This window comes from Salvelinus fontinalis, chromosome 2 (assembly GCF_029448725.1).
Source record: "Salvelinus fontinalis isolate EN_2023a chromosome 2, ASM2944872v1, whole genome shotgun sequence".
NCBI classification, from domain to species: domain Eukaryota; kingdom Metazoa; phylum Chordata; class Actinopteri; order Salmoniformes; family Salmonidae; genus Salvelinus; species Salvelinus fontinalis.
Genome location: NC_074666.1, coordinates 49,910,751 through 49,925,028, shown reverse-complemented (window position 1 = coordinate 49,925,028; position 14,278 = coordinate 49,910,751). Strand labels below are relative to the sequence as shown.

The window sequence follows — 14,278 nt, the reverse complement described above, 5'->3', positions numbered from 1 at the left end:
TCAAATAAAAAATCTCAGCTGCCATTAAACTGACAGAGCGAGGCCTTTTTCAGGACACTTCGAGGAAAGGATGAGTAAACAGAGGAGAAGAGAGGAAGAGTGGGAAGGATTCCTCCAAGTGAGGGAAGAGAGACCACACCACTTATCAAGGTCCAAAAGACACATTTCAGGTGCACAATCAATTTATTTATGTAAACTCAATTTCAGTGCATGCATCTTTAAAACGTTTTAGTGAGTGCAACTGATTCCTGTCTTGTATAGAGTTATAATAACAGTTTTATTAGTATGTATTGAATTTATCCGTTAATAAATACAGTACCTACAGTACATACAGTACATGTAGCGAAGAGGTTTGGATCTCTTGGCGTAACAGCTATGGTGTCAGGTTGACATTCACTGGAGTTCTGGTCAGTGCAACCCCCTGAATTCTATACATTGGTGTCAGAAGTGGGATGATGTTACTGTGATGCCATCAAAGTCTGGGTATGAGTGACTGCAGATAGAAAAGTGATGGGCGCTCCTTCCGTAGGAAGGGGACATTGTAGCAACCTTAATAAGTCCGCTTGAATCTCTTGGTGTAATGGTTAAGTTGTTGAATTTGTTTCAATATGTACAAATAGCGATGTCCTGTTGAAAGAGTCAGGTCAGCACAGAGATCAATCAAAACTAGCCCAAACCATACCCAGTCTAGATCCGTAGCTACAGTGAAATTATAAAACTGCAATTTTAGAATGGGAGGGGACATGTCCTGCCCCATCCCTAGTGGAAGTTACGCCCACATCCTTACCTTAGAGTACATGGCGCCATTCAGGACCTGCCCGTTGCGGATCCAGATGATGGAGGCGGCAGGCTTGGCGTTGTCAGCGTGGCACGTCAGGTTGAGGGGGTCGCCGGCCCTTAGGCTCACCACAGGCGCCCCAACAATCACAGGGTCATCAGGGGGAACTGTGGAGTACCATAAAGATGCATTTATTTAATTTGCATTACTTTCTATTAGATTTGTACTGTTGTAGAGCAGTTAAAGACTTACAATAGTGGTTCATCCAAACAACAAATTACATATTGGTTTCTTTGCCCTGTAAGCAGTTTATAGACATGGTAAAACAGCAATCCATGCTTAGGTTTTGCCACTGTCTCTAAATGCTAAGTCTTCAGCATGTTTGGCCCAAAACCAATGCAAGTGTAAAAGGCAATCAATATGTTGTTTTGCAATTTCGATGAACTATCCCTTTAACAGGCTCTGCTATGACATTGTATGCCAACTCAGGGTAACACTTCTGATGTTTCAGTCCGGGAAGAAAACGTACAGTGCCTTCGGAAAGTATTGACACCGGTTGACTTTTTTCACATTTTGTTGTGTATTCAACCCCTTTGTTATGGCAAGTTAAAATAAGTTCAGGAATAAAAATGTGCATAACAAGTCACATAATAAGTTGCATGCAATAATCGTGTTTAACATCTGTAAGGTCCCTCAGTCGAGCACTGAATTTGTAACACAGATTCAACCACAAAGACCAGGGAGGTTTTCCAATTCATCGCAAAGAAGTGCACATATTGGTAGATGGGTAAAAAAGCAGACATTTAATATCCCTTTGAGGATGGTGAAATTATTAATTACAATTTTGGATGGTGTATCAATACACCCAGTCACTGCAAATATACAGGCGTCCTTCCTAACTCAGTTGCAGGAGAGAAGGGAAATCGTTCAAAGATTTCAATTTGAGGTACATTTTGGCTTCAGAACAGTTACAGAGTTAAATGGCTGTGATAGGAGAAAAGTGAGAATGGATCAACAAGATTGTAGTTACTCCAACATACTAACTTTCATAAGAGTGAAAAGAAGGAAGCCTGTACAGAATACAAATAAGGCACGGAAGTAAAACTGAAAACAAATGTGGCAAACATATTATGTTTGGGTCAAATCCAACACAGCACATCACTGAGTACCACTCTTCATATTTTCAAAAATGGTGGTGCTGCATCATTTTATGGGTATGCTGGTCATCTGCAAGTTTTTTAGGATAAAAATAAATGGAATAGAGCTAAGCACAGGCAAAATCCTAGAGGATAACATGGTTGTTTGCTTTCCAACAGACACTGGGAGACAAATTCACCTTTCAGCAGGACAATAATATAAAACACAAGGCCAAATATACACTAGATTTGCTTACCAAGACGACATTAAATGTTCCTGAGTGGCCTACTTACAGTGTTGACTTAAATTGACTTGAACATCTATGGCAAGATCAAGAACCAACTTGACAGAGCTTGTAAGAATTTTTAAAAGAAAAATGTGCAAATATTGTACAATCCAGGTGTTTTCACTTTGTCATTATGGAGTATATATATTTAATGCATTTTGAAATCAGGCTGTAACACAACAACATGTGGAATAAGTCAAAGGGTATGAATACTTTCTGAAGGCACTGTAGCATAAAATACACTTAATTTCAGAGCAGCATGGGGGCTGAAGTATATAGATTCAACGTAGTCGCAAATCCAAATATTGTACATCATCATGAACAAGTAGCCTACATTTCAAATACACATTCAGTGGTAGGAAATCACTTAGACTGCGTTACATAGGGGCTATACATCATCATCCTCACCCCTGCTACTGCTTTGTGTGGTCTGACACTTCTCACAGGTGAGCGATTACTCAGAGGAAAAAGAGGAAGCAGAAACCAGAGAGTCTGCCTCATTTCATGCAAGAGAAAGATGAAAAGAAAGATAGAATGAAAGAAAGGCAGAAAGAAAGACAGAAGGAAAGAGGGTAGCTAGTTGGGGAGAGTTTCGCCGAATCCCAGCACGTTAATGACACTTACATTCTTGTGTGAAACCAGCTCTGATCACCCTAGATTTGTATTCAAACTTCAGGGAATTATTGATTAAACACTCAGCTCATTAGAGAGCAGATCTGGGGCACGCCTAAATCAAAGGCAACATGCAGCTGGCACATCCTGAGTGCTTGGCAGAAAGAGATTAAGGGAGAGAAGGGGAGAGAGAGAGCAGCATCTGTCAATGATCTCTCTGTCACCCCTTAACATGCTCAATCTGCACTTCCATACACTTCATATGTAACATATTACACGAAATAGATACAAAATAAGGCCTATCGTCATCACCACCACTTCAATGCAATACTTAGACATTGGACATCACCACCGCGGCCTTCTATCACCACTACTGCCTTTCACTTCATTAGCGTCATCCGTTTTTCTTCCCTCCCAGGGGTAAATTAGGAGAGGTATAGCTCTCTACATGCAGACAAATGCCTTATACGGCACGTTGGCAGCAGCAGGGGAGTTAGAGAAAGAGTGTGTGATGGAGATGGAGTTTGAGAGAGCTAGCTGACTTCATTAGGGCATGACTTGGCCTCTTTGCTCATTACTCATCCCTCACAGCTGGGGGAGGACTGATTAGAGCCTTGGCAATTGCTGTCACTTTTGTCAGCCATCTTTGTTCAGCACAGTTACAATGAGACTGGTAGAGCCAAAGATTGTCCATTATATTGACAAGATAGTCAAGTGACCGCTGTAACAATGGTAATACATGTCCTCAAAGATGAAAGGCAGCCGATAGAAGGCGAGATCACATGGGACCATTATAACCAATGAGAGGGAGGATACAACAGGCCATAGATATAGATAGAGGACTCATCTTTCGATCTGTGCCATTATAGCGTTTGTGATAGCATGGGCAGCGCCATTGAGGCTACCTTGCACTTCTTCATTGGCTGATTGCTCCCAACTCATAGGAATCCCCACCCAGTTAACTACTTTATAATGGTGGAAGCCCAGTGGCATCGCGCAATTTCAAGCATTGAGCATTTACAGACGTACAAATATCATACCCCCCCAAAAATGGTGAGAGGTTAGCATTCCTTGGTTCTATGATATTTGTGCATCTGTAACTTTCTCACTCATCATTATTCATGATTCATTCAGGACTATACATAATTATGGTAGCGTCAACATTAATATACAAGTAATTAAAAACATATTATATTCTTATTTACAATAAAAGTGACTCCAAAACGACACAATGCATTATTTGTCATTCATTTCTATTGGGCACAAAATAATATTAAACACAACCAAAACTAACAGCAAATGCATCGAAAAATGTTGTAGTCTCAAGCTTGATGTAATCATTGCATGCTAGGAATACGGGACCAAATACTAAACTTTTGACTACTTTAATACACATATAAGTGAATACATAGTCCTAAAATGGGAGGACTAATCAAATCAAAGTGTATTTGTCACGTGCACCGAATACAACAGGTGTAGACCTTACAGTGAAATGCGTACTTACAGGCTCTAACCAATAGTGCAAAAAAGGTATCAGGTGAACAATAGGTAAGTAAAGAAATAAAAACAACAGTAAAAAGACAGTGAAAAATAACAGTAGCGAGGCTACATACAGTAGCGAGGCTACATACAGACACCGGTTAGTCAGGCTGATTGAGGTAGTATGTACATGTAGATACGGTTAAAGTGACTATGTATATATGATGGACAGAGAGTAGCAGTAGCGTAAAAGAGTGGTTGGGAGGGGGCACACAATGCAAATAGTCCGGGTTTTCATTTGATTACCTGTTCAGGAGTCTTATGGCTTGGGGGTAAAAACTGTTCAGAAGCCTTTTTGTCCTAGACTTGGCACTCCGGTACCACTTGCCACACGGTAGTAGAGAGAACAGTCTATGACTGGGGTGGCTGGGGTATTTGACAATGTAGAGGTCCTGGATGGCAGGCAGCTTAGCCCCAGTGATATACTGGGCCGTACGCACTACCCTCTGTAGTGCCTTGCGGTCGGAGGCCGAGCAATTGCCGTACCAGGCAGCGATGCAACCAGTCAGGATGCTCTCGATGTTGCAGCTGTAGAACCTTTTGAGGATCTCAGGACCCATGCCAAATCTTTTTAGTTTCCTGAGGGGGAATAGGCCCTCAGGAAACCCTCTTCACGACTGTCTTGGTGTGTTTGGACCATTCTAGTTTGTTGGTGATGTGGACACCAAGGAACTTGAAACTCTTTCAGGAGGACTATGTACATAAAGTGATGTAATTTCTTAACAGTTCACCCGATATCAATGAAAATACCCTCAAATTAATGCTGACAGTCTGCACTTTAACTTCATAGTCATTGTATAATTTGTAATCCAAAGAGCTGGAGTAGAGAGACACATTTTTTTTTTATATAATGATCACTGTCCCAATACTTTTGGAGCTCACTGTATATACTTTTAAGTAACTTCAAGAATAGTTTAAAAAGTGAAAGTGTAAATAAAGTACAGCCTACAACAACCTTCACCTTGACCAAAATCTGCACAATACATTTATCAAATATTTTCTAATCTGAAGATGAAGAAGATCCGAAATGTGAAACATCCCCCACAGCTTGAACGGATACAGTGAGAATAAATGGTCACATTGAAATTTGAAGTCATTTTTAAGTAATTTCATGAAGGTGATGTAATGGTGGAGTACCAGTCAATATTTATACATTATCAGTACTCTAAAATCAAGTCATAATGGGGCAATTTCCTCCCTGAGTTTCCACGCTAAATTAACTTTTTTTTTGTTGTTGTTGTTATTGTTGGTTATTGACAAGGTGGAGTCTCAGGATATTGTGATGCTGGAAGAAAAATAATCTTTGTGTTTTTATTTCTTCCCTATCCACTAATGAGACCAGCAAGGAGACAATAATGTCAGGTTGACAACCTGCATTTGGTTTGCTTTCAGTCTCATTTGTGGCACCCTATTCCCTATTTAGTGAAAAAAAATAGAGAATAGGGTGCCATTTTGGATGTGGCCTAAGACAAGGAACCCAACAGCATGAAAAGGCAGGCAGGCAGTTGAGGACAGATGGCTAACAGTAGCGGCTTGTCTTAGATAATAATGTAAATGTGCTTGTTTATGATATGTTGTGCCAGTGACAGCTGTGGTGTTTGTTGATTTAGCATCACAGACCAAGAGATATTGAAAATGGTCCCCTGTATTGCACCAGTCGGCGCAGAAAGGAGCCCCATGAATTATTCACTGCATTTGGTTTGCTTTCAGTCTCTCTTGGTCAGCGTTTCAAATGGCACCCTATTCCCTATAGGGTGTGCTGCTTTTGAACAGATCCATTTGGTCCCAGGTCAAAAGTAGTGCACTAAATAGGGAATAGGCTCCCATTTGGGACACATCATCAGACTCTGGATGAGCATCAGGTGACACCAACCACACACACATTTTAGAGGTATGCACCAGCTATGCAACAGGCCTTGGGAACTCCACATAAAATACTGACCAGTGCAGTGAGTTCACCCTACCACCCTCCCAGGTCTTGTGATGTGTCTGTCGTCCGTGATGTCAGAAATGAGGGAACCAGCTGGCACTTTTGCAATGGGTCGGCAAAGGAGCTAATACTGCGTGACTCATTACACGGGCCTAATTCACAACATCAGCAGTGATGTTTGGTCTCCGAAGCCAAGTTAGACCCCAGAGAGAGCAAGGGAAGCGAGAGAGAGAGAGAGAGAGAGAGAAAGAGAGAGGGGGGTTGAGAGAGGGGGAGAGTGACAGGGAGAGAGAGAGAGATGGGGCCCTCCTTTCCAGTAACCCCATCATCATTTCTACCATGTTTGTGAATGTGGCACGGCCTAATGGTTCCAAATTGACGATTTAACGTGGCCAGTCAATAGATTTCTGATGAGCTGGCCTAAATAGAGGTGGACTAAGCACCCCCCCCCCCTTTAATTACTGCCGCTGGATGCAAAAAGCCCACTCTCCCTCCCCTTCTTTCTCTATTTCTCTCTCTCCACACTAGAGCCTTGTTTTTTGTCACCGAATGACATTTTCTTTCTCTCCCCTTGATTCACTGACCCCTTAGGAGGGACCAAGTCATTCAGTTCTGTAGATTGGGGAAAATTGGCAGGAAAAAAATGCTATTTAATTTAGGAAATAAACTGAGGGGAAGGATGACTTGGGGAAAATGTGACCCATTTTAAAATGTACCTGGATCTGGTTGTGAGATCTCAAGATGGCCGCCTCGCAGGAATTGGTGGCCTGGACCGATTAATCACGTTCATGGTGGGTTCACTGGCTGTGCCACATTTGTGCCTTCACCCTCGCACTCTCACCCTCCAAACTTTAAGATGGATGACTTAATACATCCTCTTCTTCACGTCAGCTGTTAGCATACACTTAGCACCAACATGCAGAGCTGTCGGCGTATCCTTCTTGAAAGTTCTATGCTACGTTCTAAGTTCTATGGTATGGCACGCACAACCCAACATTAAGATAAAAACGTGTCCAGGGCAGGATTTTGCAGGCAAGAGAAAACGTTTTCTTCTGGAGATTTGGTTAGGGACAAATTATCTTCTACCCGCCTAAGTTTTCTACCTCCTCTTTAGGCTTTCACCCTCATTTTCCCCACATTTATCCATGCCATTGTAGCCCTTCACTCGCTTGAAATTGAATAGAAAGAGTCAGTAACAAGTCTCCACCGCCAACAAACAGCACTGAAGGAGATTGGCAGCACATCTGTGTCTGTGTGCGTCACATTCGCAGCAGGAGGACTTGCCAGCGTTTGCCTGTCACACCGTAACACCTTGCCTTAGTGAACGTTACCTCTCCAGATAAGGGAGATGCCACTGAAGTTATTTAAACAGGGTCCCTAAGCCCGAGATAATGTACAATTTGTTTCACCGCTCTGGCTGGAGACTCCGGAGGGGCACAGTGTCAACTGATGTACAGGCAGGAGGAGAATGGAAGAGAATGAAGACATTCTTTCAGTCTCTCGTGCCGGCAAGGATTTGTTGTGCCAAATACGAAGTAGGAAGAAAAAGACTTTTGGCCATGCCTCCCATCCCTCCTCTGTGAATCCATGACAGATCTAAAGCAATTAACAAGTTTTCACTGCTAAAGACATTTCAAAGCTGGCAACAGCCATCAGCCAAGTTTTAATTAGGAGGAAAGTGAATAATCTGTTTAAATTAGTTTATCCGTCCAAAAATTAAATATGTTGTAGTAAATAGGAGGGTTATCGACAGAATTAATTATACTGACTAGATTCTGATAGTAGTTACAGTATCCCGACAAAGATTCCAATGTGTTAAGATGAGGTGGTTTGGGTTATTCCACACATCAATCAGATTGATTGGTCTGGTGAGAAGTGAGTTAAACACAATCCTAAACAATCCACCATCTGTGGATGCTTGAAAACATCTCATTAAGGTGTTATTCACTGCTAATTAACATGTCACAGACAATGGATAAGGCACATCATATAAGGTGTGACCAGAACCAGATTCATTCCCCACAAATAATGGCTCCTCTCGGATATTCTGATGTTATTCACTCCTTAATAATGTGTATTTGAGGCCATTCATTTATTATTCACTGCTAATTAACACGCAATAGACAATGATGCCCTTCATATGAGGTGTGATCAGATTCATTCCACACAAAGACTGGCTCCTCTTTGAGATGTATTCTAATTTAAGTAATAATATCCGAGAAGCCTGTGTTTGGAGGATATAGGCATGGGTGTTGTCAGACCCGAGACGAAACAGCGGCATTGAGGGAATAACAGCAAAGTAGCTGCATTTGCATTTGTTTAAGCTGTTTTCAAGTTACATATATTTGGATACATTAATACGAATGATCTAATGATGCGTGATTTCACCAGGCACAGAAAATCGGTGTTCTTGTCAGGACACTGTTGTTCAGAGGAGCTAGTCAACAATACACAATCTTTTTTTATTTTACCAGGTATGTTGACTGAGAACACATTATCATTTACAGCAACGACCTGGGAAATAGTTACAGGGGAGAGGAGGGGGGATGAATGAGCCAATTGTAAACTGGGGATGATTAGGTGACCGTGATGGTATGAGGGCCAGATTGAAAATTTAGCCTGGACACTGGGGTTAACACCCCTACTCTTATGATAATGGACATGGGACCTTTAGTGACCACAGAGAGTCAGGACACCCATTTAACTTCTCTAGGGTAGGAGGCAGCAATTTCATGTTTGGATGAAAAGCATACCCAAATTCAACTGCCAGCTACTCATCCCCAGAAGATAAGATATGCATATAATTAGTAGATTTGGATAGAAAACACTCTGAAGTTTCTAAAACTGTTTGAATCATGTCTGTGAGCAAAACAGAACTTATTTAGCGAAACCCCGAGGACAAACCATTCAGATATATTTTTTTTGAGGTCACTGTCTTTTCAATGAGTTTCATTGGGAAATCAGATTTCTAAGCGAATTGCTTGCAGTTCCTACGGCTTCCACTGGATGTCAACATTCCTGAGAAATAGGTTGAGGTTATTCCTTTGTGTAATGAAGAAATACGGCCATCTTGAAGTCGAGTCACTCCAGATGTCCTGTTTGATTGAAGCGCATGTGCAGAAGGCATGCTACATTTCATTTTAATCCTGTATTGAACACAGATCATCCCGTCTTCAATTTTATCGATTATTAACGTTAAAAAATACCTACAGTTGTATTACAAAAGTAGTTTGACATTTTTGGGCAAAGTTTAGAGGTAACCTTTGAGATATTTTGTCGTCACGTTTGAGCAAGTTGGAACCTGTGCTTTTTTGGATCAAACGCACCAAATATATGTACATTTTGGATATGTATCGACGGAATTAATTGAACAAAAGGACCATTTGAAATGTTTATGGGACATACTGGAGTGCCAACAGCAGAAGCTCGTCAAAGGTAAGGTATGATTTATATTTTTATTTCTGCGTTTTGTGTCGCGCCTGCAGGGTTGGAATATGCTTCTCGCTTTGTTTACTATTGTGCTATCCTCAGATAATAGCATCGTATGCTTTCGCCGAAAAGCCTATTTGAATTCTGACATGTTGGCTTAATTCACAACCAGTGTAGCTTTAATTTGGTATCTTTCATGTGTGATTTAATGAAAGTTTGATTTTATAGTAATTTTCATAGTAATTAATTTGAATATGGCGCTCTGCATTTTCTCAGGCTTTTTACCAAATGAGACAGTAGCGTCTTGCCTAAACTCAGATTTTTGGATATAAATATGAACTTTACCGAACAACAAATACATGTATTGTGTAACATGAAATCCTATGAGTGTCATCTGATGAAGATCATCAAAGGTTAGTGATTAATTTTATCTATATTTCTGCTCTTTGTTACTGCTCTCTTTAGCTGGAAAATTGGCTGTCTTTTTCTGTGACTTGGCTCATACCTAACATAATCGTTTGGTGTGCTTTCGTCGTAAACCTTTTGGAAATCGAACACTTTGGCTGGATTTACAAGTGTAGCTTTAAAATGGTGTAAATTTACTTGCATGTTTGAGGAATTTAACCTGTTTGGGCTGCAGGGGCAGTATTGAGTAGCCAGATAAAAGGTGCCCATTTCAAACGGCCTCGTACTCAATTCTTGCTCGTACAATATGCATATTATTATTACTATTGGATAGAAAACACTCTCTAGTTTCTAAAACCGTTTGAATTATATCTGTGAGTAAAACAGAACTCATTTGGCACAAACTTCCTGACCAGGAAGTGGAAAATCTGAAATCGACGCTCTCTTCTAGGTCCTGCCTATAAATGGGCATGATACGCATTAGTATACATGCACGTTATACACCTTCCCCTGGATGTCAAGAGGCAGTGAGAGAAGAAATGAGGCGTTTATCTTGGTCTGAGATGGAATAAATCCTCTTGGAATGACGTGTCACCCATTTCCTGTTTTCAGGAAGGCGCGAGGTTGGACCTGTAATTGCCATCTGAAAAGCTTTCGTTATATGCGACTACTATCTCCGGCTTTGATTTTATTTGATACATGTGACAATATCATCGTAAAGTATGTTTTTTCAATATAGTTTTATTAGATTTTTGAAATTTATTCGGGACGTTAGGCGTGTTGCGTTGTGTGCCTTTGTTCAGAAAGGAGAGCTTCGCGCCACTTGGCTAGTGCGCTTGCTAATTCAAGAGGGAAAAAGGATGTTCTAAATCCAAACAACGATTGTTCTTGACAAAGGACACCATGTACAACATTTTGATGGAAGATCAGCAAAAGTAGGACCCATTTTATGATACTATTTCATATATCTGTCGAACTGTGTACTATTAGTTTTGCGCCCAGGTTTGGGCACTCGGTCGCCATAACGTAAGCCTTATGTCGTAATGAAGGTATTTTTAGAATTCTAACACGGCGATTGCATTAAGAACTAGTGTATCTATCATTTCCTATACAACATGTATTTTTTAGTTATGTTTATGAATAGCTATTTGGTCAGAATATGTGTGTCAGAAAAAGTGTCAGAAAAAAATCAGGACGTTGTGGGAAAAAGTAGCTACGTTAGCACAATGTATAACCACTGATTTCAGCTCTAAATATGCAAATTTTAGAACAAAACATAAGTGTATGTATAACCTGATGTTATAGGACTGTCATCTGATGAAGCATATCAAGGTTAGTCAAAAATTATATATCCTTTGCTGGTTTGTTACGATCGCTAACTTTTACTACTGTGGAATGGCTTGTGTTTCTGGCTATTGTGGTAAGCTAATATAACGCTATATTATGTTTTCGCTGTAAAACACTTAATAATATATGTAATAAATCGGAAATATTGGCTGGAATTACAAGATGCCTGTCTTTCATTTGCTGTACACTATGTATTTTTCAGAAATGTTTTATGATGACTATTTAGGTATTTGACGTTGGTGTCTGTAATTATTATGGCTGCTTTCGGTGCAATTTCTGATTGTAGCTGCAATGTAAACTAGATTTATACCTGAAATATGCAAATTTTTCGAACAAAACATAGATTTATTGAATAACATGTTATGAGACTGTCATCTGATGAAGTTGTTTGTTGTTTAGTTTGGTTGGTTCTTGGTTAGTTAGGTTGGCTTTGTGCATGCTACCTGTGCTGTGAAAAATGTCTGTCCTTTTTTGTATTTGGTGGTGAGCTAACATAAATATACTTGCTGTTTTAGCTGTAAAACATTTTAAAAATCGGACATGTTGGCTGGATTCACAAGATGTGTACCTTTCATTTGCTGTATTGGACTTGTTAATGTGTGAAAGTTAAATATTTCAAAAAAATATATTTTGAATTTCGCGCCCTGCACTTGAAGCGGCTGTTGTCATATTGTGGGCGGCCTCGGGCTTGCAGCCAGAAGAAGTTAAATTATGGGATTTCTGTTGTTTTTAATTTGGCGCCCTGCAGTTTCACTGGCTGTTGACGAGGTGGGATGCTACCGTTCCACATACCCTAGAGAAGTTAACGTCCCATCCGAAAGACAGCACCCTACACAGGGTAATTTTAGACCAGATGAAAGGGTGCCTCCTACTGGCCTAAATACTTCAAACTGAAGCTTGAAAGACTGCAAACTATCTGCATTTCGTTTCGTTTGACCTGTTTCTATTGACATTTCTTTGTGTGTCCATAAAAGTGATGCTAGCTGATTATTTCGATTGGCTGAAAAAAGCTGCCTGCCTGCCTATCTTGTCCAGACTCCCGACCCCTACACGTTTATTGCTATGGGACAGCTGGAGATCAATTTTTTTAAATGAAACAATGCTGCAAATGTCAGCGAGACAGACCTCAAGTTTTATACAGATCTCCGCTATTGAAAACCAATTGCTAGTCTAAAAGAAATGGGAGATAATGTCTAGATGCTTTTTACATTGCAGTGTGTCTGGCTGGGCTGATGAGACAGTGGATTGCACAGTGAGATGGAACAGAGTGTATAGGCATTTTAAAGTCATAGATTTAGCCAGTGGCAACTTGTGGAATAGACACCAGATGGAATGCGGTTTTAACCAATCAGCGTCCAGGATTATGTGTGCCTAAATTTGCCCTTAATTGATCAAATTAATGATGTGCAAAATAAGGTGTTATTGAAGATTTCAAACACCTTACAACACCCCTTAAACGGGGTTTACAGGGTATTTAAGTGGTAAAATGCCACAAATCATGCATATTTTCACTTAGTTGCAAAATAAATCAATTGAATAGAAACATCAAGGATATTTTAAGATGCAGAATGGGTATGTACTTTACACATGCTTACATTTTCCAAGTTAGGTGCTCTGAATTAAAATACATCCAACGACACTGGAGAAACACCTCCATTCAGTTCACTTTAAAGAAGTAAAAAAACATCAGTGATACTCTATCCTTTAGATTTAAAAAAAAGTCTTAAATTGACGTTAACAGATTTTATTTAGCAGGTGAAAGCCTTATTATATACACTGCTCAAAAAAATAAAGGGAACACTTAAACAACACAATGTAACTCCAAGTCAATCACACTTCTGTGAAATCAAACTGTCCACTTAGGAAGCAACACTGATTGACAATACATTTCACATGCTGTTGTGCAAATGGAATAAACAAAAGGTGGAAATTATAGGCAATTAGCAAGACACCCCCCAAAACAGGAGTGATTCTGCAGGTGGTGACCACAGACCACTTCTCAGTTCCTATGCTTCCTGGCTGATGTTTTGGTCACTTTTGAATGCTGGCGGTGTTCTCACTCTAGTGGTAGCATGAGACGGAGTCTACAACCCACACAAATGGCTCAGGTAGTGCAGTTCATCCAGGATGGCACATGAATGCGAACTGTGGCAAAAAGGTTTGCTGTGTCTGTCAGCGTAGTGTCCAGAGCATGCAGGCGCTACCAGGAGACAGGCCAGTACATCAGGAGACTTGGAGGAGGCCGTAGGAGGGCAACAACCCAGCAGCAGGACCGGTACCTCCGCCTTTGTGCAAGGAGGTGCACTGCCAGAGCCCTGCAAAATGACCTCCAGCAGGCCACAAATGTGCATGTGTCTGCTCAAACGGTCAGAAACAGACTCCATGAGGGTGGTATGAGGTCCCGACGTCCACAGGTGGGGGTTGTGCTTACAGCCCAACACCGTGCAGGACGTTTCGCATTTGGCAGAGAACACCAAGATTGGCAAATTCGCCACTGGCGCCCTGTGCTCTTCACAGATGAAAGCAGGTTCACACTGAGCACATGAGCACATGTGACAGACGTGACAGAGTCTGGAGACGCCGTGGAGAACGTTCTGCTGCCTGCAACATCCTCCAGCATGACCGGTTTGGCGATGGGTCAGTCATGGTGTGGGGTGGCATTTCTTTGTGGGGCCGCACAGCCCTCCATGTGCTCGCCAGAGGTAGCCTGACTGCCATTAGGTACCGAGATGAGATCCTCAGACCCCTTGTGAGACCATATGCTGACACATGCACATTTGTGGCCTGCTGGAGGTCATTTTGCAGGGCTCTGGCA

General features: G+C 41.1%; 1 protein-coding gene across 1 annotated transcript in view; it reads right to left on the bottom strand.

The window, feature by feature from the left end:
- LOC129820248 (kin of IRRE-like protein 3) overlaps positions 1–14,278 on the bottom strand; it is a 333,546-nt gene that overhangs the window by 99,212 nt on the left and 220,056 nt on the right. The window contains exon 4 of the mRNA XM_055877288.1: positions 788–945. Within this exon, the coding sequence (XP_055733263.1) occupies positions 788–945 (158 nt within the window). The remainder of the gene's footprint in view (positions 1–787; positions 946–14,278) is intronic.